Source organism: Aythya marila, assembly GCF_965140915.1.
Source record: "Aythya marila genome assembly, chromosome: 5".
In the NCBI taxonomy this organism is placed as follows: domain Eukaryota; kingdom Metazoa; phylum Chordata; class Aves; order Anseriformes; family Anatidae; genus Aythya; species Aythya marila.
Window position 1 is genome coordinate 39,050,521 of NC_139046.1, and position 22,605 is coordinate 39,073,125.

Sequence of the window (22,605 nt, forward strand, 5' to 3'; positions counted from 1 at the left end):
CTGGGATCTTTAAAAGTCTGTCCACAGTCTTTTTAAATTTATATAGAAGGAAAACTGGACTTTTCCAATAACAATGAACTACTGAACAATAATGTAGATGAACAGCAATACAGTGGGCACAGAACTCAGCTGGTTTTCCAGACTGCCTGAAGAGCTTTGTAAATCCCACTGATTTCAAAAGGATGGTGGATGCTTAGCAATGAATGTCGATAAACCTTTCGATGCATCTTTTCTGAAAAGATTTTTTGATGTTGTCTGTATATAGCATTTTGCAGCAAATTTGCTATAAATTAAATAAAAACATCAAAAACCAAAAAATATCACTAATAAACATCCTATATTAATGTGTGCTTAGCACAAAAGTTAATATGAAACCTTGAATGTATAACAACAAGACTAATAGAACATACTAAATTTACATTAGGAGAATGAAATAGGATAACTGAATAAAATCTAAGTCTAACCGTTTTTGAAAAATATCAGATGAGGCATTTTCCACACCCATGCCAAAGTTGAATGACGAACGGAACTCAATAGGCATACTCAAACGACAATATATCATGTCTGAATTGCTGTTCTGTGTGCCAAACGTTTTGTGAGTAACTTTTAACCGAGGTGGACTCTCAATGGTTCCATCAATTCTCCATATCTAAAAATAACAGAAATAGTTGTATTATAATACTGTTCCAAAAAAAACACATATAACTTTCAGTAACTAACTAAGAATAAGGTAAGTGAAAGAGCTAACAAACTTTTCAAAGTTAATTAAGAACTTTATTTGTGACCATGAAACTAGCTCAAAGAGCAAGGGAAGCCAAAGATTCCCCCTATTTTGACTATACTCATTATTTTCAAGATGTTCCATACAAAATTTTCAAAAAGAAAAGCATAGATTTTATTCATTCAGTTTATTTACAGTGAACAAGTCACTGAAAAACTGCTTTAAAAGAATCAGCAGTTTCTACCACAATTAGAAGTTATATCATGTAGAATCCTTCAGAAGATCACCGTAAAGCCCGAGCCTGATATTTTTGCCTGTGCTGAAAAAAATGGTTGTGCTTTTAAACTTAATCCGGGGTAAGAACATTTCAAAAAGTTTTTACAACAGAAATACAGTTGAAATAATCCTGACCAACTGATTAAAATGCTGAGATCATTCAGTTGGAACTGAGTGAAGTAAGCGGATTTTGAAGGAAATGTTCAAAGGCAAATACTAGGGATTGCAGTAAAAAGGTAACTAGGAAACCACAACAGACAACAGTCCAAGTAGCTAACCAAAGCAACATAGATTAGTAATATATATACTAGAACAGGTATATTCACATGAATTTTAATACTACCATAAATGAAGTTGGAGATATGAAGATCATATCCAGATGAAGATCATCTGGAATTATCTAAAGATGACTTAATAAATTTATATGACAAACTATCTGATGACAGTAAGTATTAGTAAGGGTTTAATGTCTCAGCTTGCTAAGCAAACAGTTGATAAACAGGTGTCTTCCTAACACGTAACGTTACCTCTACGTGAGGATGATTTTTTGGCACATTGACAAATGTTGGTAAGCGTTTACTGAACCACATAGCAACATCTCGGTTCATATTTACTGCAAAAGGTTCAAAACCTTCTTGAAGGCCACACATTGTATAATACTTGAATGTACTGGCATCCATTCCAAGGTTCATACGTCCAATCTGAGACAGACCCAGTGCGCAAATTGGAACAAAACCTAAGAAAATGATACAAGAACAAAACAAACAAACAAACAAAACAAACAAACAAACAAACAAAACACAAAAAAACCCACAGTAATTAATTTTGAGAAAATAAATATTTTAATTTGAATCCATCTAATGTGAACTAAAGTTTAGCTCCTAGACAAGATGCGCACGAAATAATGACAGCAGCAAGGATTTAAAGCTACCTTAAACATTAATGGCTAAGATCAACATAATTGCTAGTGAGTACATTGGATATTATAAACACCATGTCATTTATTTAAACATTAATCTGGTTTAACAGTTGTTATTACTAAACTCTGGTTTTGTGAAAAATGGACAAAAAAATGAAAACAGCTTTTTTGACTATTAGATCTGAAAAAACATGATTTGATCAAGTTAGTTATTCATTTATTAGAAGAATTGTTTATCTTCATCATTTTTAGACTAATAAACATGCCATTGTAAAATGAACTGGACACTGGAACACAAACTTGACTAGCCCAAAGCTAATAACAAATGTTAAGTATAATCTGAGGGCACTGAAGTTTCAAATGGACTTTCAGGTGAGGTTGAGGTATCTCACCCTGTTTAAAATTTGTTTTCTTACCAGTGTCTACAAATTTCTGGCCAACCTTCATCTGTCCATTATTTATGATGCACAAATATAGATTTATTTAACGAAGGCATTTTTATGACCAAACATTTTCAATTTCCAGGTAGCAGACCATATCAGCAATAATAAAAGGATGTTGAATGATTATGTCATCTCTTCTGATACAGAACTCAGAGAAACTGCAGTGAAAAGCCAGCGGTTCCAGTACAACAGAAATTCTCTCACACTTCAACCTTATGCCTTCAGGAAAGCTCTCTTAATTGTGTCCCTTATTCTTTATCCTTAGAAAAACTGTATCAATGGTCAGACCAAAGATGGACACTGAATAATTGCGAAGTCTTCTGTTAATTATTAATGGGCATGTAACTACTATCAGTTGGAGGAGATATCCTTTCAAAGAAAATGTAAAACAGTTTGAAAATAACCCCTGCCCCCAATAAAGTCATGTAGATACTTGTGTTCAAAAAAGAATGAGAAACAAAAAAGGAAAAAGAGTCCAGGAGAAGGAGAAATGAAGATAAACTATGAATAGGATGGGGAAAAAAATTACAAATCAGACTCAAATTTACATTTATGTTGCAAAGATTTGTTCTTTTGGTTCAACCTCTTACCAGATAGCACTAATTTTTGTCCTTCAGAAGCAAGAATACAATTAACATAAAATGTGTGTGCTCCAGTGAGAAAATCAATTCTACAGTTTGAGCTTCTGGGAATTTTTCTAGGTGCTTATTATTACTGCTACTTGCTATCACTGAAGTTCAGCCCTGAGAGTAAGCCTAGAAAGGCTTGAAGAAAATTCACCTGTTTTGATTGTTGGAGTTCCATTGTATCTACTTGTGGTTGAAGGAAAAATAAAAGAAAACCAATTTGTCCTCTCAAAGTATATTTTTATGAAGTTAAAGTGTACTATGATTTTAAAGCTTACATCAGTGAAATAAGATGTAAAGGCACTGATGGAAATACTAGACAGGAACAGACTGGAAGCTGGGGCAACTGAGAATCAAAACTTGAAAGGCTTGTGTAGCAGCAATAAATGCAACAGGATCCTTAAAATTTCCCAGTGAAATTTCCACAGACTATAAACTAAAGCAGAATTTGAAGCAGCAGCTTAAAAAAATCTTTGCATATGTCAATACTATTTAGAATGTTTTTAAAAAGAGGAAAGAAAAGTCTGTGGATATCATAGCAGTAAGTATTGTTAAATGGAATTTGTTTAGTACTCTTGATTAACAATAAAATAACATTTTTTCTGCTTCTCCAAGTAAATACAAATGAGAGATTGTTATAAAGTGACAGGAACAGCAATGAAAAGACTTTTGGTTATATGTTAGATAGTCAGTGAGGGAGGAGCTCATAAATAACACAATCAAACCTATAGTGAGTAATTCCCAAAGACAAATAAAAACCTATTTGTAATGCTGAAGTTGACAGCTGTCTAAAAAATGCTGTCAGGCACACTTTAACTATTATTCTGGTATTTACTATGCTGATTTCAGGTGGCAATTCTGCCTGGTGAATGGGATTGTTTAATACTATGCTTTCATATAGCTTGGTTGAAAAACACCATAATTACCATAGTTTTAACAGATCCTTTGGACTTCAGCATTCTGTACAAATTTCTGCTTTCAGAAAATTTTTAGAAGAAAGTTTATGTCTAGTAGCTAGCAACTCTTGATATTGAGAAAATGAGATATGGATTACATTTAAGCTTTTCAGCTGAATAATTTGAAAACAGTATAACATCATGGTAAATTTAACCACTGCTCCAAGTACAAAATTGGTGGGGTGATATTCTGTGGCATTAGGGCAGAAGGAGCTCAAAACCATGCGTACAAGGAAGTTTAAGAATTAACTGGAAAAAACAAAACACTGTATATAATAAATCTTATTTCGCAGCTTGCTAAGCCATTATTGACAGACTAGTTTTTCTGCTTTTTTTATTTTTTTCTCTTTTCTCATAACCATGCAAATATAAAAAGAAAATTACCACTTTCTATTCCAAAGTCAGCAAATGCAAGTTCTGAACCTTTACTGGTTATAAGCAATTCTCCATTCAAAGTAAAGATAATGGATTTGTCATCCAAGTTTATCATGCAACCAACCACATCTCCTGGTTGCCAACTTCGTCCAAAGAATCCACTGCCTTGATGCCAACGCTGGCCCTAAATAAAACAAACAAACAAACAAACAAGTAGATAAACACTATGCTAAAATTCAAAAATAATACATGCATTTTCAGGAAAGAGAAATCTGAAAAAAATGTAGGTACCAATCAGTCAAGAAGAGAATTATTTTATAGACAGCTAAAATTATCGAGCATAACATTCTAAGTGAATAAAGCTTTATAACTCATTTAGAGCAAACAATGATCCAATTAAACAAGGGCAAAATTCTACCCTTAATTTTTGTTTTTCTTACTCTTTTACCTTCCAGGATCTCAAACTAATTCACAAGCAGTACTAACTTTCATGTAATTAAGTTAGTATATTAGTTATTTCATATAGTGAACCAAAGGCACCCTAACTTCAGTAATATGAAAATAATAATTTAGAACCTGGATAATAATCAATGCTCACTGGACTCCACTTCTTACATGCAGTGTCATTATCATCCTTCTGGTCCTTTAATAAACAATGTGCAAAAAGCAAAAAAGACAGAAAGGGAAAACACAACTGTGGAAGTTGTGTTTTGTTGTCCAGTTGTTGAAGAAACTTTGTTTTATTGTTGTGAATTATCACTTCAAAATAATAATAATAAAAAAAAAAGTGAATGGTGAAGTTTCTTTACTCTTACAATAGACTTCCTTACTACAGTGGTATATCCTAGGAAGATAGATATAAAACAATGCACCTTTGTTAGCATAATTACAATGACCAGAACCAAAATGCAGATACAATTCAGCAAGAAACAGAGCCCAGAGATATCTTTATATGAATGAAAAATATTCCCGTAGTTGAACTGGAGTATACAGAGGAAACATATACTGTCATCTTCTGCCTAGCCTATTCATAGGTAAAAAATAATACAAAGGTAAGAATGCACTGACTTTGCTTCCTTCGAAAACAAATGCTTGGTCATCAGCTCCCAGTTCTATGTCAGGTCTACAGCCTGGCCTGGCCCAGCCAACACGCATGTCTCCACCTGTCACAGCTTCAAATTCGAAGTACCACTTTCCAGACTTCACTGCATAAGACTGTTCGACTCTGAAAAAACGTATCTTGTCAATGCTGACTTTTTCCGTTGTTTGATCAGCTGCAAAAATGAATAAGTAGAAAAAAAAATCACTGTATTTCATAATTAGATGAAACTATAAATGCCACAGTTTAGTTTTTCATCTGTCCCAACTGTTTTCTGTCTCAGAAAACAGCCATTATCTACCCTTGTAAGTTGAAGAGCCTTCATAGTAAATGTTAGAAAAGGAGGAAAAATAATCAGCATACAGATGCAGCATACGTGTAGATGTAGTGCTTAGTGACATGGTTTAATGTTGGACTTGGCAGTTCTAGGGTAAAGGTTGGACCAGATGATCTCAGAGGTCCTTTTCCAACCTAAATGATTCCATGATCCTATACAGAATGAGTGACTATCAAATATTTATAATCATAATATTTCAGTGACTATCACGCTATGCAGAGCCACAAACATATACTTGACTGGAGAAGACATGAGAAGTGTAAGATTACAATACACAATACAATCCAATGCTAAAAATTCAATGAAACTTTAACTAAAGCTGCACATTATCTATTTTACTAGTAATATTGGTAAGATAAGCAATGTATGTAGCTTATATACTTAGGAATTTGGATTTTAAAATCTTTTTAAAGGCAAAGTAGCTTTACCTTTATTATATTAGAACTATTAATGAATTACTCTTGAAACATTACAGATGCAGTGTCTAAAAACAAGAACTGTAATGTGAGGTATCTGATTATTTTTCCAATACTATCTTAATTTTAGATAAGCATACATGTATTTCAAGCTTTTCATGCAAAATGAAGCAGGAAATAATGAACTGTCTCTGATCACAATTTCAGAACATTTTAAACAGTGATTTCCAAATGAAAATTAGTATGTCTACACACTACAGATTTTCTCCAATCTGAAAATCAGAAACTATAATTATTGTACTATCAGCTAAAAACAATCTTTTAAAAAACATATGTAACATACAAGACATTAAAAAAGTATATTTGCACCTTTCATTCAAGTCCACAGCAGAAATACATAGTATTAATTCATCCCTTATATGTTTTGCCTATCTATTCCAGTGTCTTTTTTTTTTTTTTTCCTAGCACTAAGGGGAAAAAAAAGGCCATGATTCTTACTGAATGTACATACCTATTTCTTGGTCAGGTGGCTCAACACTATAACCATAGCCTGCAAATGTTCTAACAGCTTCACGGAGGCTATCTCTGTTCGATTTTTTAGTACGTTCATCTAATAATGCATATGGCACTAGCCGAGGATTACGTTTGTTCTTAAGATCCTAAAAGGAGTTATAAAAAAGAACAAAAAGAAAATTGCTTTTAAACATGACAAAGAATGCATATAATGAGACAGATTGTATTCTAAAGTAATGTTAGGATTACAAGAAAAAGCTATTGATGAAGAACAGTTCTGTGAATGATCAGTTCTAAGTCAAAAGAATATTAAGCCCAATTGTTAAGGATGTTAAAAAACTAAAGACAAGAATGAAAGAGAAGAATGCAAATATATACTCTGATATCCTGCAGTTGCAGCCATGCAGGCCTGATAATGTACTCAGACCTGCATAAGCAAAGCTTTTTTCCCTGCTCCTTCCACTTTTTCCTGACTTCCCAATACATTCAATATTTATCCTTTTATTTAACACTCCCAATTGATGTTCTAAAATACAAAATGTCATATCCTTTGCTTACTCTAAATGTGCCTAAAACGTCCATACCTGCTGAATGCCATAGGTCCATCCTTGCTTTATTCTGTCTTTTGCCCAGACATTATGTGCATTTTCTGCTAGTTTGTCAACTAGGAATTCTTGAGAAGGTAACAATTTCACTTCAGAAAGATCAAGAGGGGCAGGTTTATATCCATTTGACATCATGTAACTGTAAGTCAACAATGGAAAACAAAGAGAGGTAAGATAGTTCACTGATAGTATTTAAATTCTATTGGGCATTCATAGCATAAGGTTCACTTTCTCCCTCCACTTTTCCTGCTCTCTCTTTCCTTTCCAAAAGTTCTAAATTGCATTTGGTCATTAATTAGGATGTTTTATGTATACACATAAATTTTTTTATGTATATACATTTTATGTATATACACTCTTTACTGTAGCAGTGTCTCATTTTCTACCTTTATTGGGTTTATTTGCACGCAAACTAATTAACTGTGACCTAGCTCTGTATGTCGGAACTCAAAACAGTTGCTGTGAAAACCTGTGAAAAAAGTTGTCTGTGTGATAACCTCTCATGAAATTATTTTTATGTATAAACCTTTTGCATTATTAAGTACTGTTTCTGATGCAAGTGTGTAAAGATTGCATTACCATTTTTTCAACAGAACAAAACATATGGTAACTTGTTCTTCCCACATTTCTATTAAGCAGTAGGTCTAGCAGTTTTTTAGCAGTAGGTATTAATGCTCCTCTTCAAATAGACCACTCTGCTCAAACCACGTAACTTCCATTTCTTAACAAGACTCAGAAAATGATGTTAAGATCTTTTTTGTTCTGTTATTGAAGACAACAGTATGAAAATGGTATTATGTTTGACTGCTTGCAGTATGAACCTTGGGAAAGGTTCTTTTCCCCTTTTTTAAAGGCATCTAATGAATCCAGATTACCATCTTCCATATCATAAAGCTCTTTATTTTACTAGTTTGTTTAAAAACCTAACTGAATTTCTCATGGATGAAGGTGTTTGGGGAAGACAGTTTATGGGATTATAAATGAATGTAAAATGGCAAGTATCCAAATCACCGTTCCTGCCTTCAAGTTTTGTTGAAGAACAGGACTTTAGCTTGTCCCAGGAGGACTGCAGAATCCCCACAGAAAAAGCTAAAATGTAGACATAATGCTCAATTCATTTTCACCACACTTGGGGTGATTACTACTGACTACTGTAATTACTACTGATTACTTATTATAGATCACACACCTATTTCAGCTCCCTGACTGCCATAGTTTAGCTAGCAAGTAAAAACTGAATTAAAAAATAATGGATTTTGTGCAATAATCTACACACGTACATTTCCAAGCAACATGCAACATTTTACAACTCTCATTTTCTGTTTATTATTATTATTTTCCTCTTGTATTTGTTTTCCAAGTTGTACAGACTTAAGAAAATCTTTAAAGAGATGTATTAATAACATCTCTGGAAATGCATACGTTGAACAAACTTTTTCTTGGAGGGGAATAAAGGAGAGGTGTAAAATGAAACCGGAAGTTATGGAGAAAGGCTATTTCAAGATCAATTTACTATTCATACATTATGCATACTCTGCTTTGCTCTGTGACAGAAAAGCACTGAAATGTTGCTTTCAACTTTGGAATATCTATTCTAAGACCTCATCACATTTACACCACATGCAATTTTATGTCTATGTGGCTATTTGTATCTCTCTGAATCACTCCAAAAGGTGATGTAAAGCAGCAGTATTCACAGTCAACAACCATCACAGGCAGACAGGTAGTAGACCAACCAAGCACTCAAGGCTCCTATAAAGCTGTGTTTGTTTGTTTAAAAAAACAACAACAACAACAAAAAAAAAACATTACAATATTTTTCTTTACTTAATACGGTGGTGTTGCAACTGATATATGATAGCTAGCATAAGGTACATACTTTTTAGGAAGCTTGACTTTTTTAAGATCTTCCTCTGCTGCTGGATTAGCATGAACAATGTGACACCCAAGGGCCAAAAGGGTTCTACCAATACAGAAAAATGACAGTATTAAAGCACAATACTGTAGGGCTCACCCAGTTTTATCTTTGTTTTTAGTATAAATACACAGAACTACTGATATTTAAAAAGCAGTAAAGTCATTCAAAATGATGGAATATCAAAACCCAAATACTTTAAGTTCCCCCAAAAATAAAATAAAAATATAAAACTACAAAATGTAAACAAGTACAAATCTGTGCATTGAAATTATGCCATTTTGATTAAAGCCAAAAGGGTTTGGTGTTGTTTTCTTCTTTGTACGTCTGTAGAGATAGGTGTTTCTAAATCTTTCTGAATGCATTCCTGGAACTTCTAGCAAAATCAACAGAACACTCTGATTGAGATATCCTAATGAGGTAGCATGTTTTCATATCTTACAATAATATAATATGCTTGAATAAAAAATAAACAAACTTTTCTTTTAATTCAAAGCTCACTTGAGAGTTTCAGTTGACATTTGCAGATTATAATTCTTCTCTGTCTCAGGTAATTTTGAGAATTCTACAAGACAAGGATGATGCCTTTTATTATCATCCCGTATCTGTAACAAAGCAACAGAAAAGAGCATTTTACTGATATCAGAATCAAGTCAGGATCTGACAATTATAAACTGAGTAAAGAATCAATTAATTCTTTGAAATAAATAAAACAATACAATTAATCTTTATTCAATGACAGTTATGCATGATTATATAAATGAACGTTCTTATTATTTATTTAAAATGTACACTATAAGTACTCTCCCATAACCAACAAAAAAATTGAAAAAATATAGCTATTTCATGGATTCTGCATAAATACATGAATCACATGAAAGCAAGCCTGCAAACTCAATGAAGATTTCTACTGAAAACCTGAGCAATATATAGAGAAAGTCCTCAAAAACTGGTATTGGTAACTTCTGTTACCAATAGAAGTGAATTTCCATATGGGACTTACTGCTTGGTATCTCTTTGATCCCAATGTTAGAGTAACCAAAAAATTAGATGTGGAGTTACTCGCTATTGGTTATGATTTTCAGTAGAATTCCATCTTGGTTTAAATAGGATGTTTCCAATGAATGTATTTATTCACATGATTCGTAATAGCTATAGTGTTAAAATATGTGCCTTCACACAATCACAGAATCACAGAACTGTAGGGGTTGGAAGGGACCTCGAAAGATCATTGGGTCCAACCCCCCTGCCAAAGCAGGTTCCTCAGAGCAGGCTGCCCAGGTAGGCGTCCAGACAGGCCTTGAATATCTACAGAGAAGGAGACTCCACAACCTCCCTAGGCAGCCCGTTCCAACGCTCTGTCACCCTCACTGTGAAGAAATTCTTTCGCATGTCAGTGCAGAACCTCCTGTACTCTAACTTGCAGCCATTGCCCCTTGTCCTATCCCCACAAACCACTGAGAAGAGGTTGGCTACATCCTTCTGTCCCCCACCCCTCAGATATTTATATACATTGAGGAGATCCCCTCTCAGTCTTCTCTTCTCCAGGGTGAGCAGACCCAGGTCTCTCAGCCTTTCTTCATAGGAAAGATGCTCCAGGCCCCGTATCATCTTTGTGACCCTCTGCTGGACTCTTTTCTGGAGATCTCTGTCTTGTACTGGGGAGCCCAGAATTGGACACAGTACTCCAGGTGAGGCCTGACCAGGGCAGAGTAGAGGGGGAGGATCACCTCCCTTCACCTGCTGGCCACGCTCCTTTTAATGCACGCCAGGATCCCATTAGCCCTCTTGGCCACAAGGGCACAGTGCTGGCTCACGGTCAACCTGTCGTCCATCAGGACCCCCAGGTCCTTCTCCTCAGAGCTCCTCTCCAGCAGGTCATCCCCCAGCCTGTACTTTGGGTTGTTCCTTCCCAGGTGCAGGACTTGCTCTTGCTCTTATTAAATCTCATTTGGTTTCTAAAATCTCATTTGTTTTCTAAACTTTATGGTGCAAAATTGTCTCCTAATTATTAGTTATTATCATTGTCTCCTACTAGTTAACATGATCGTCTCTCCTATTACTAATTTATTTTCTGTGTACATGCTTACAAACCTCCTCTAAATACTCTGCTAAAATTTCCAGTCTGATAGCACGTTTCTGTCTGGTAGCACATGTTGCTGCTAGCACAAATGTGCTACATTCTGGTAGCACATTTAACCTAATATGACAGGATATGACATTCAAAACATACCTTGCCATATGTCCAGCCCAGTTCTATTTTATTCATTCCCCACAGTTCATGGATATTTTCAGCTAGTTTGTCCCTGATCTTTTCAAGATGAAAAGGAAGAGCAATCTAAGAAAAGAACATAGCAATTTCACACATAAGAAAAGGTTTCAGTGACCAAACCCTGTAGATCCAAGATGATCTAGTTTAGTCAAAAACAGCAGAACACACAAATGATGAGTTGCTAAAAGAAAGGTGGCAAGCTACCTTAGTTTTTATATTGCTAATTTACATTTGTTGAGCCATATTTTCCTATCCCATAATGGCACACTTAACATACCTGACTGGTGTCTATAGGACAAGGGATAAAGGAAGCTTGGGAGAGGAATTGTGTTGTACCCAGCAAATCCCTCACTCCATCAGAATCTCTCTTGTATTCTTTCACTGGTTCCAGTTTCATCTTCTCTTTTGGAAGCAAGGCTTCATAGCAGGGAGCATAGCCAGCAGGAGGTAGAAATTTAAACTCTCCGTGACGTCCACCCAATAAGAAACGAGCTCTGTGCAATTTACAATGAAGAAATACTCTTAAATACTCAGCATATACTAACATTATAAATACATCATTTAGAGCCATAAACATTTACTCGAAAACCAAGTATAAAAATGGTGGTTTATTTCATGCTTTGAAAAACACCGAAAAATTACCAGCAGATGCCATGAATTACATCATCATCTACCAATGATTTTTGGGCATCTGTTTTTAGCCAAAGCAAAAATAATTATCAGTGCAGTGGTGTATTTTGAAAAAAATATATTTCTTATTTAAAATCAAATGGCTGTAAGTTTAGTGAAATTTCTAATACATTTAAATGATTGGGAAAATCTAACTTAATTTGGACTGGTGCCATAAAACTACCACGGGGACTATTTATACACCGCTAAGTTTTTCATGTAACTTCTCAGTGGACTCATGCAGGCAGCTGGATATGGATATATATATGGATAAGAATCCACTAAAAACAGGATATGGTGAAACAAAAGGCCCTGTAGTCATAACACAGAAATCAAGCAAACAAAATTACAGCAAATGCTACAACTGGAAATGAGTTTCAAACAAACAGCTTGGATCCCTGCTAAACCCCTAAAGTTTTCTTTCTCCTCAGATATATACTTTTCATATAAACATAAGAATATATCAGGAAAAATAAACACTATCTGACTTTATATTTGAATCCTTATATAGGCCAACATTGGAGGTAAACAACAAAAAAATCACTGATTGTTATCTCCAGGAAACAATCCACACATTTCTCATGATGGTGTGACCAGAAGAAGCTTCTACCATTTTTTACTTGCACTTTTAGAAATACTGGAACTGTCAGACCAACAGATTTCACTGACAGTGAAATATGTTACATATTTCACTGTAACATATTTAAAGAGAGGAGAAATAGCATGACACAAGGTTTCTCAAACTCATACATACGTACAAGTCACAGATAACTGAAATGGTTCAGGGTTCACAAGAAATGTATTATTATTGATTACTCCTACTAAGCTTATACTTTCTAATTTAATTTTATAAATACCTTGCTTTAATTATTTGAGTGTTCCCAAGGTAGCTAAATATCTGAGGAGACAACTTTGAGCTTAAAGCTCTCTTTATAGCAACTCTCCAAACAGATTAAAATAACTTTTTTTTTTTTTTTAAAGGAGGTCAATTTCATTTTGAGACCTAGAATTTTAACTTTCTAAGTAGGCAAAAGCCAAAGAAAGAATTGAAAGGAAAAGACTTTCACGCATCCTTTGATGACTACATTCCACTAAATAGCTCCTTGCTTCCTGCCAACTTGGTCAATTTTTCGTTGTTTTAGCAAACTATTCAATCTCATAGGGTCTTTATTATGGTATCATTCCTGCCAAAACCTGTTTTCTCCTTGCTCTTCACTGCATTTCCCTTAGCCTCCACACAAACTATGGAGTCCTAATTCTGCAGACTCTTTTGATAACCTGATTACTAAAGGAAGCTGTGGTTTTTTGTCTCATTTCAAAATAGATGTTAATATTTCTTTTTCATTTGGAAAAACATATTTTACATTTGCCAGACTTTAAGCTTGAGAAGAACCCTCCTGAAAACCAAATATGAATAGAAGTCAGTCATGTTATATCGAACAGTGCAAGGGCTAGTCTTTTGTTGTTGCATTGTCTCTATAATGTCAACAAATATATTTTGGTCACTTGAGTAGACTGACACTTGCAGATTTTCTGAATGAATTAAAGGTAAGAAAACAATAGAAACCTGACAGAATTAAGTTTGTATTTCATTATTTTAGCTATAAAACAGGTAAGGAATGGGCAATGTCAGTAATAAGTTTCCAAAAATGCTCCTCATCGGCATTTTGAATTCACTACTGTGAATATGGTATCAGTTTTCCTGATGATTTAGTGTATTTTTTTTATCCTCGTGCTCAGAATGCTGTGTAAGAATTTTGATTAGTGTCAAATAAAGTGCTGTGTTTCTAATGTGCCTTTTTTTCCACTGATAATTGGAATGAGACAAAATTAATTTCCCCTAGGTCACCCAGTACCCATATAATAATGATTTCCAGACACCGTGACTTGGCCGTGTTGCTAATAGGCTCACATTTTAGCCTGAAGTGAAATTATCCCTGAAAAATCAATACTTTCTTGCCTCCCTCCCTCCCAGCTGATATTTGGGCAGACCTGAAACAACAAGACACAATAAATCATATATAAAATCAAATGACATTTTGTGTGACAAGACAGCTAAGAAAAGAACAATTAAGTAGCACTTACTTTACACCTGCTGATAAGCTTACAACAGGGAAGAAAAACCCTTCAGTACAGAAGTTCTCAAACATTCCTTGTACAGGCTGCCCATTAATGCGGAATGAAATGCTGGGCACACCTAAATCCAAGCAGCAGCTAACCACATCATCAGATGACAACAAATGTTGATTGACAGATGCTACAGCCCTGGGTACTCGACCTAGGAGGAAAAGATTCAAATAATGAGAATTTAAAGACTCTCACACATTTAACAATGAAGTAATAAATACATTTCCTCAAAAATGCCATCAAGGTTTTGCTCTCAGTCACAGAAACATGATCTTGTCCTCATCTGCTTTATGAATGGATCTGATTTTAAAAACAGACAATGAGTTAATATTGTTCAAACTGATATGTGACAGAACAGTGCACAAACTGAGCAACTCACTCAAGACCTCTGACACTGTTCACAAGACAGGAACATGCTCAGCTGAAATCATGTGAGTTCACACCATAGCCTTATGTAAAAGCACTGAGGCACAGCAAATAAAGACCTCTGCCTAACACTTATATACCTTTTTTTTTATTATTATTACTACTTGTGAAATAAAATATTTACATATCTAATAGAGCAAATTCCATTTGTGGATGAATCAGAAAGGCACGAGGCTTCTACCAATAACAACAAGCCCAGAACTCATCAGATCTCTAAGCCCTCCCACATACTCTCCAGTTTGATCTACATTCTATACAAAGCTTTCTGTATGAAAGACCTTCATCAATTAAGATTGTTACATATCTTAGGTACAAATCGTAATTGCCAGATCACTTCCACCATTTTATGGAATTACGTAAGTAGAATAAGTATGTACAATCTTAGAGAAATTCTAGCAACTGTTTCACTTCTTACTGCTTTTCTTCCTCCTTTCATTGCTTTCATTTCAAAGATAGTAGGTGATGTCATTTAGTACTTAAATAATTTTGTATTTTATAGCCTTATGCAATATTTCTTTACTGAAATATTACTTATTTAGAGAGTATTTTAGGAACTATAAGAAAGCAATAATGACAACTATCAGCATTTCCTGTGTTGCTATTTGATTCTTAGAATTAGCCACTTGCACTTTCCTGTTTTTTTCTACAGCAACATACATGAACATGGTCAACAGGTACTCTGCTGTACCATACCTATTTGTTTACAAAAAGTATACTGTGGTTCCCTTTTGGATAAAGTTTTAGGGGAGGCAGACCAGAAAAAAAAGGTCAGTCTTTCTCATACCTCCAAAGCCTGCTTTCCAGCTAACTCTGCACCCCAAAGGACCCTAACTAATCCCTCTCTAAAACACCCTAAAAAGTTCATTCTCCTATTTTCTACTTTTTCTTTAGCGGCTTTTCTAACACATGCATTATTACAAAAATTAGTTGAACTGCAACACCTCAGATGAGCCTTACTGTCAATGCTTTTTGCTCTTCTATAGCTCTTACTCAGATCTAGCCAACTGAATGTGCAGTCATGTCCATTTTGTTAACGCACCCCACTAACATTGTTAATCTGCTTGAACAAAGAACAGCAAATGAGACCACAAGTTTAATGCCACTGATCCTTAGGTGACCACAAAATACGCATTTGCTGCTATCCATTACCACTCTTCCTTATAAATGGCAAATTTAATTGCTTCACTGCAATACGAATTGAGTCTCTCATATTATTACACATATTAAAAAGAATTTATAAAGAGACTGTATTTTTTCTACTAAGTCTATTTTAGATAATGTGTTTGATGAACACTATTTTTTTCAAACAGCCTAACAACTACAGGTTTTCAGTTTGATGTACCATTAAAATTTATCTTCTAAAAACCACAGAAGTTGGTAACACATTGCAGTAATTCTTAGTTCTAACTGACAGAATTATCTTTTATGAAATAATTTACCAAACTCCAAATTCATCTTATTAATATCAATAATAATAATTTCATTTAACATCAATTGTAGATGCAAAGTGAAAGAATACTGCTACATGTAGATCCGCATACAATGAATTTGCCTAAGATCAGTGTATCCATTGATTTTTAACAGATACATTAAAGTCAGTGTTGATCTAGATCTAGAAAATACCACTTTTTGATCAAAATCATGAAGACAAAAACTATCTGCTAAACAGTCCAGTTGGCATAGTTCAATATTGACTAAAATCTCAGAGAAGCAGTATGACCTAAAACTTCATGGTATCCTGAAGTTCTGAATACAGTTCTCTATAAATCAGTACATGGTACATGCAACAGATGCATATATATAGCTACTGGAACTGAAAGCAGAGGTTGGTAATCCCTGAATGCAAGAATCCCTGAATAGAAGTGGAACTGAACAAAGTACCTACCAGACCACAGATGGAGGCCATCAAAACCGTAAGAGTATAGGTCATCCCCAACACCATTGCCACCCCATCCTTCTCCTCCTCCAGGATAGGGAGCATAACCTGAAGTAGAGGCCCATCCAACTCGTAAATGGGTGGGTTCTGCCGTCAAGAATGGATCAACCTGATCAATTATTAATTCAAAGTACCACTTCTTGTATTGTGCAGAGCCCTCAGCAACACCCAGAAATATGTTCGGCCTTATGCTAAAAAAGAAAATATAATCCAGTTAGTGTAAAACATAAAATGTGGCATATGGGTTATATTGCTGTGAAATAGTCAAATTCACTTCGCAAATATGATACAAGTGATTCCAGCAATAGGACTAGAGGGAACGGCCTCAAGATGCACCACAGGAGGTTCAGGTTGGAAATCAGGAGACTTTTCTTCTCAGAAAGAGCAGTCAGACATTGGAACAGGTTGCCCAGGGAGGTGATGGAGTCACCGTACCTGGGGGTATTTAAGGAAGGATTGGATGTGGTGCTTAGGGACATAATTTAGTGGGTGTAACTGGTGGACCAGATGATCTTGGAGGGCTTTTCCAACCTTAATGATTCTGTAAGTGTAGATGTCCACATTTTGCTTACAGTATTTGATTTGAGATAGGGACCCATTCTGTGACTTCATATAGCTGCTGCAGAATTATCTTCTAAGGCATATGGTTCCATGCTTTGAAAATTTTATAGTTAAAAGACGAATAACAAGATTATAAAAAAAAATAAAATAGGAGTTAGGCTGCTAGGAAATCAAATGCCTTTTAAATCATAAAGTATCTCACACAATGTTTACATGCTCTATAATAATTAGTAGATAGAGCCATATTGTATTGAATCTGTATTGAATGAGAAGTAAGCAACTTTCACCTTTCCAATTAATGTCAATACAGATCTTACTATTATTAAAAATTCCTACTTGACAACAGTTTCCAGAATAATTGCCATATTTGCAGTAAAAATGGATTTTTAAGAAGTTATACATAAACAAGTCCTATAATATGTGTCTCAATACTGAAAAATGCAGAACATGTCTTAGGTTCCATTATTTTTGACAATTATAGAAGACATTTAAGTTCATTTTTTTCTAACAATAAACATGTCACAATACCTTGTCACATCATTAATCAAACGTGTTTGCAAGAGTAAGTCTCTTCTAGGCAATAGATTGTCACAGATCAAATTTTGATTGGCACGAACCGCAACTCCATTACAGACACAGAGAGAGCAAAGCACATCAAGAACCTGAAAGAAGAAATCAGAAGAAAGTTGGGTAAAGGCTTTTATTATATACACTGTAGTTCAGTTGTTAACTAACAACTACATTAATCTACATTCAGAATAGACCTAAAGGAAGGAATATAATAGGCATCATCATTATTTTTTTGTAAATACTCTTTTTATATAATGACTGAGTATAGTCTATATTACTGATAGTGGATACCAAACATTTGTGGAACACACATTCAGAACAGACGGTTTGCAAAATGCAAATAAATTTCCTTTGAGATTTCATATTCTCATTTCTATTATAAAATAGCAAGGCTATTACAGCTGCTTGTCAACTCTTCACAATATGTTTTTTTACTATTAATTATATGAGAAATTTCCTGTGGCTCAAAGAAATTAGTGGACAACTCTAAGCAGCAATTCTCAGACTACTTAGGAACCTGTTCCGAAAGCATGCTTCCCATAAGATATTGAAAATCCATTTATATTTTAAATTAGAAGCATTTAAAAGAATTCAATATAAAGCAAAGCAGAGTTTCAGAAAGATCTAATTCTAAAGCTTCAGCTCTCTTTTTTTGTTGGTCACAGTCTTGAAAGTAAAAGATTGAATAACTGTCCAACAAATTGCTGGTTAGGATAGAGTTTTGAGCAAAAAGTTTTGGAAGGGAGAACACAGTAACATAGTGTTGCCAAGGAACACGACTTCTCACTTTTGCAAGTAAAACAGAAAAGCTTAAAGATGCATTTGAGATCTGACACAGTCACTGAGCAAATAGCCTGAATGATGTTAACTGTAATAAATTAACTCCAAGATACAGCATCATCTTCACACTGCTGATTACCACTGTGGAAACTGTTGCCCAACACAAATAGCAGCAGAACAAAACATTTATGTTAGCCATTCCTGTCCTCTGGCTGGTTCTGAAGAACAAAGCAGCAAGCTACTCTATCCAGGTACTTACAGCCATGAGCAAACTTCATTTTCTCAGCTAATACAAAATTAAAGGTACAACTTTTTTTGACTGGTTATCCATATTTATTAGCTTTTCATGTATATTTACAATATTTGAAACAGAAAAGCAATTGAATGTTACTCTTTTTTTTTTTTTTTTTAAATCTCAACAAAGCAATTTTGCAAACATACTTCCAGGTTATTTTATTCCTTTGAATAAAACAGTATCATGTATTTCCATGTACACATTTCCCTTTTTTTTATTGTTGTTGTTCCTTATTAATCACTGTAAGCTTATCAATACATCATCAGTTTTTCCAAACATACCTTGTAATTGCGTCCATGTTTATCCAACAATGAAATAATAGATTTTATATGCTCCTCAGCTATTATATTTAAAGCTTCTGGGCTTTCAATCAAAATGCAGTGCAACACTTCCAAAATACCTGTATGAAGACCGCAGTAAAAATTTTGCCATTAAATCATCTGCACAGCTGAACATAATCCAAAAGTTCTGTAAATAACAGGATATCTTAAGACACTGTTTTTTCTCCAGTCTAAAAAGAGAATGAAAACACTTTCAAAGAGTATTGATATGCCTATGATGTGAGCTACATTAGACGTCAATGCTTTATGTAGCTGTTACTTTCTGATTTATTTTGAAAATAGCCATAATTTAAAAAGCATTTAAGAAAAATGCAATTTAAACTCCTTCCTTTCAATAAGGCAGATAAAGGTTCTAGTAGAGAGCATTGTGTAGTATTTTGATATTTTGTTGAACACTGCAATAGAAAAAAAATCTCTAAACAATTCTGTTATTTGCACTTGTGCCCACAAACCACTGTGGTGTTACTTAACAGCAATGAGACAATAGTCTTGATACTTTCTGAAAATTCATCAATTTGCTGAAGTCAAATTCAACATTGATTGGATGTGGTATTGCACATACCATATAAATGGAGAAAACAAAACAAAACAAAACACAAAACTGCTTGTTTAAATATAACGCTTTGCTTAATAATAATTAAAAAAAATAAAATCCAGATACAGTTTATTTTCTAATGCATGCTGTTTTCAAGCAAAACTGCTCTGACAAAGATCATGCTCAACGTCTGTATGCAGTGTATTGAGAGTTAATTTGCACGGATAAAAGTCTCACCTGAGGAAGATTCTAGTCTGTCCAATTTACTTATTAGCCAATCAAGGTTACTGGAAAATTGAGTACAATTGTTTCTGTTGCCACGAATGAGGGCAGCTGAAAAGAAATCCAGAAGTTATAATTTTATAATAGTAGTGGTTTTTTTAATCACTAATGTTGATCATGTGTAATTTAACACTTTAAAAATAATGTCACAAAAATAAACAAATACTAAATACATGTGTGTTATGGTGACAAAAAATCAAGATTTTCATTAATTTGACTATCAGAAACTAACAGTTTCTTAAGAGCATGCAGCTTTTGAAGTTGACAGGGCTCTACTGGATAAACCAGAATTTCAGCAAAAATACATTTTATCTCTGTTTTATTTCATTTTTTCTCCTATCCTGGCTAGTTATAGAAATTATCCACCACTCTTCTTCAATGCAACTGTTAAGCACTATCATGAAACAGTTCTATTTCCCACCAATGAGTGGGAAGTTTACACTCAAGCACAGGTTGGGTACTGTTTAAGCAGAAAGCCCTACTTTCTACTTAAAACCTAATACAGATTGGATAGCTTTTAGTCTTCAGTAGCACAAAACACAATGTTATTTTGACTGCACTTTGAAATTTCATTAGCAGTTGAATGTTCTAAGCAATAGAAACTTCTTTATTCTAGAAGTTATTACTGATCATAGAAATATAACAAAAAGCCTTTTGTGTAAAACTGTCAAGAATTTTTATTATGAAGCATTAATTACAACAGAAACATCATGTCCAAAATGTACCTGCAGAAGAAAATCAAGATGATATCTTGAAAGGCCTACAGAGCACTAAAGAGTTTTCATCCTGCTTTTCTTTAAACTCTTAAGACTGCAGTAAAAGGCAGGCAATGATATTTCATTACTTTCTTAAGAAATCAGAAGATTTCATCAGAAGCACCTGCATTTCTGCACTACTCATGATCATGTGAATCTCATGCTTCAAAGCACCACTTCCTAGTGTGCCTTCCTCATATTCACATGGAACTTCTGAGTTTCAGTTTGTGCCCTTTACTTCTTGTTCTATCACGGGTTACTCTCAAAAAGAGTCCAGACCCATTGTCTTGACGCTCCCTTAACATACTTAAGTACATTAATAAGATCGCCTCTCAGCCTTCTCTTCTCCAGGCTAAACAGGCCCAGCTCTCAGCCTTTACTCATGTAGGAGGTGTTCCAGCCCCTTAATGATTTTAGTAGTCTTCCTCTCTCTAGGATCTCCATGTCTCTATTGTACTGGGGAACCTAGAACTGGACACAGCACTCCAGATTTGGCCTCGTAGCTGTAGACAGGGAAGATAACTTCTCTTGGACTGCTGGTAACACTCTTCCTAATGCACCCCAGGATACCATTGGCCATGGCCAACAAGAGCAGATTTGCTGGCTCATGGTTAACTTGCTGTCCACCAGGATTCCCAGGTCCTTCTCTGCATAGCTGTTTACCAGCAAGTCAACCCTCAACCTGTATTGATGCATGAGGTTATTCTTCCCTAGGTGCAGGACACTGCACTTGCCTTTGTTGAACTTGATGAAGTTCCTCTCCACCCAACACTCCAGCCTCTCCAGGTCTCTCTGAATGGTGTGTCAGCTACTCCTCTCAGTTTTACATGTATATCATCAGCAAACCTGCTGAGGGTGCACTCTGTACCTTCATCCAGGTCACTGACAAGTAAGTTGACCAGGACTGGTACCAGTACTGACCCCTGGGGGACACCACAGGCCTCCAACTAGACTGAGCTGCTGATCACAGTTCCAACTCTGAGCTCTGCCACCCAGCCAGTTCTTAATCCACCACAATGAATTCTGTTTTCTGTAGTAAGTATCAGCAAATACATGGAAGAAAATCTATAATTAACATGACAGAATGAATGAAACACGAAGTACTCTTCTTTGGTAGTGAAGCAACAAGTAATTTTTTTTTTTTTAACTTCAGCAGAATAATCAAAGAACTTACCTAACAATTTGTAAAGGAGATTTAAAATTTCTTTCCATGTGGTACCATTTTCTTCTCTTGCAATTTCTGCAAAATGAGCTGCACTGTTGTAGTCATTTAAACGATCAATGCAATTCAAAACTAGTGCCAGCATGCCCTATATACATAAAACAGAGAGGAAAAATAACTATATATGAAAAAAGCATGTGCTTTTATATTTTAATGTTCTAATATATTTTTAATATTCACATTAATATTTTAATATTTGTCACTGTTCTTTTAAAAACTGCATTATCTTAGTTTAAAAAAAAGACTGTGCTTATAAGATGTGAATATGTATTTTCCTATATCAAAATCACCTATTGAGGAGAACAATTCTATAATATTCCTTACTCAGCTGAGTGTCATAAAATATAAGGAATAAAAACAAAGCTGAGAGTAAAGGCGTTTATTTATTTATTGTAAATAGAACCTTTTTTACAAAAAATCTTCCTTATAGAGAAAAAAACAATTTATACAAAAAGGAACTTTACTTGATTATTAAAGGTTGAAACTTTGCTGGCCAATAAAATATCTGTAAAACAAAGTTGATAAAATACCAGAACAGATTTTTAACTTCAGTTTGGTTTGAGACTAAAATGACACTGAAAACCTGAAAGGAACTCAAATGTGGCTAAAAATATTGTAAAATATACTTCCTAT

The 22,605-nt window shown here is 34.6% G+C and overlaps 1 protein-coding gene across 14 annotated transcripts in view; it reads right to left on the reverse strand.

Annotated features, from left to right (window-relative positions):
• RYR3 (ryanodine receptor 3) overlaps nt 1-22,605 on the reverse strand; it is a 218,150-nt gene that overhangs the window by 114,107 nt on the left and 81,438 nt on the right. For all 14 annotated transcript variants that reach the window (XM_082761305.1, XM_082761317.1, XM_082761306.1 and 11 more), the window contains exons 14-29: nt 21,925-22,060; nt 19,951-20,046; nt 19,119-19,237; nt 17,721-17,854; nt 16,581-16,822; nt 14,228-14,420; nt 11,751-11,967; nt 11,435-11,539; nt 9,703-9,806; nt 9,166-9,249; nt 7,266-7,425; nt 6,680-6,827; nt 5,385-5,590; nt 4,326-4,500; nt 1,525-1,733; nt 465-649 (exon numbers count right to left, since the gene is read on the reverse strand). In XM_082761305.1, the coding sequence (XP_082617431.1) occupies nt 465-649; nt 1,525-1,733; nt 4,326-4,500; nt 5,385-5,590; nt 6,680-6,827; nt 7,266-7,425; nt 9,166-9,249; nt 9,703-9,806; nt 11,435-11,539; nt 11,751-11,967; nt 14,228-14,420; nt 16,581-16,822; nt 17,721-17,854; nt 19,119-19,237; nt 19,951-20,046; nt 21,925-22,060 (2,513 nt within the window). The remainder of the gene's footprint in view (nt 1-464; nt 650-1,524; nt 1,734-4,325; nt 4,501-5,384; nt 5,591-6,679; nt 6,828-7,265; nt 7,426-9,165; nt 9,250-9,702; nt 9,807-11,434; nt 11,540-11,750; nt 11,968-14,227; nt 14,421-16,580; nt 16,823-17,720; nt 17,855-19,118; nt 19,238-19,950; nt 20,047-21,924; nt 22,061-22,605) is intronic.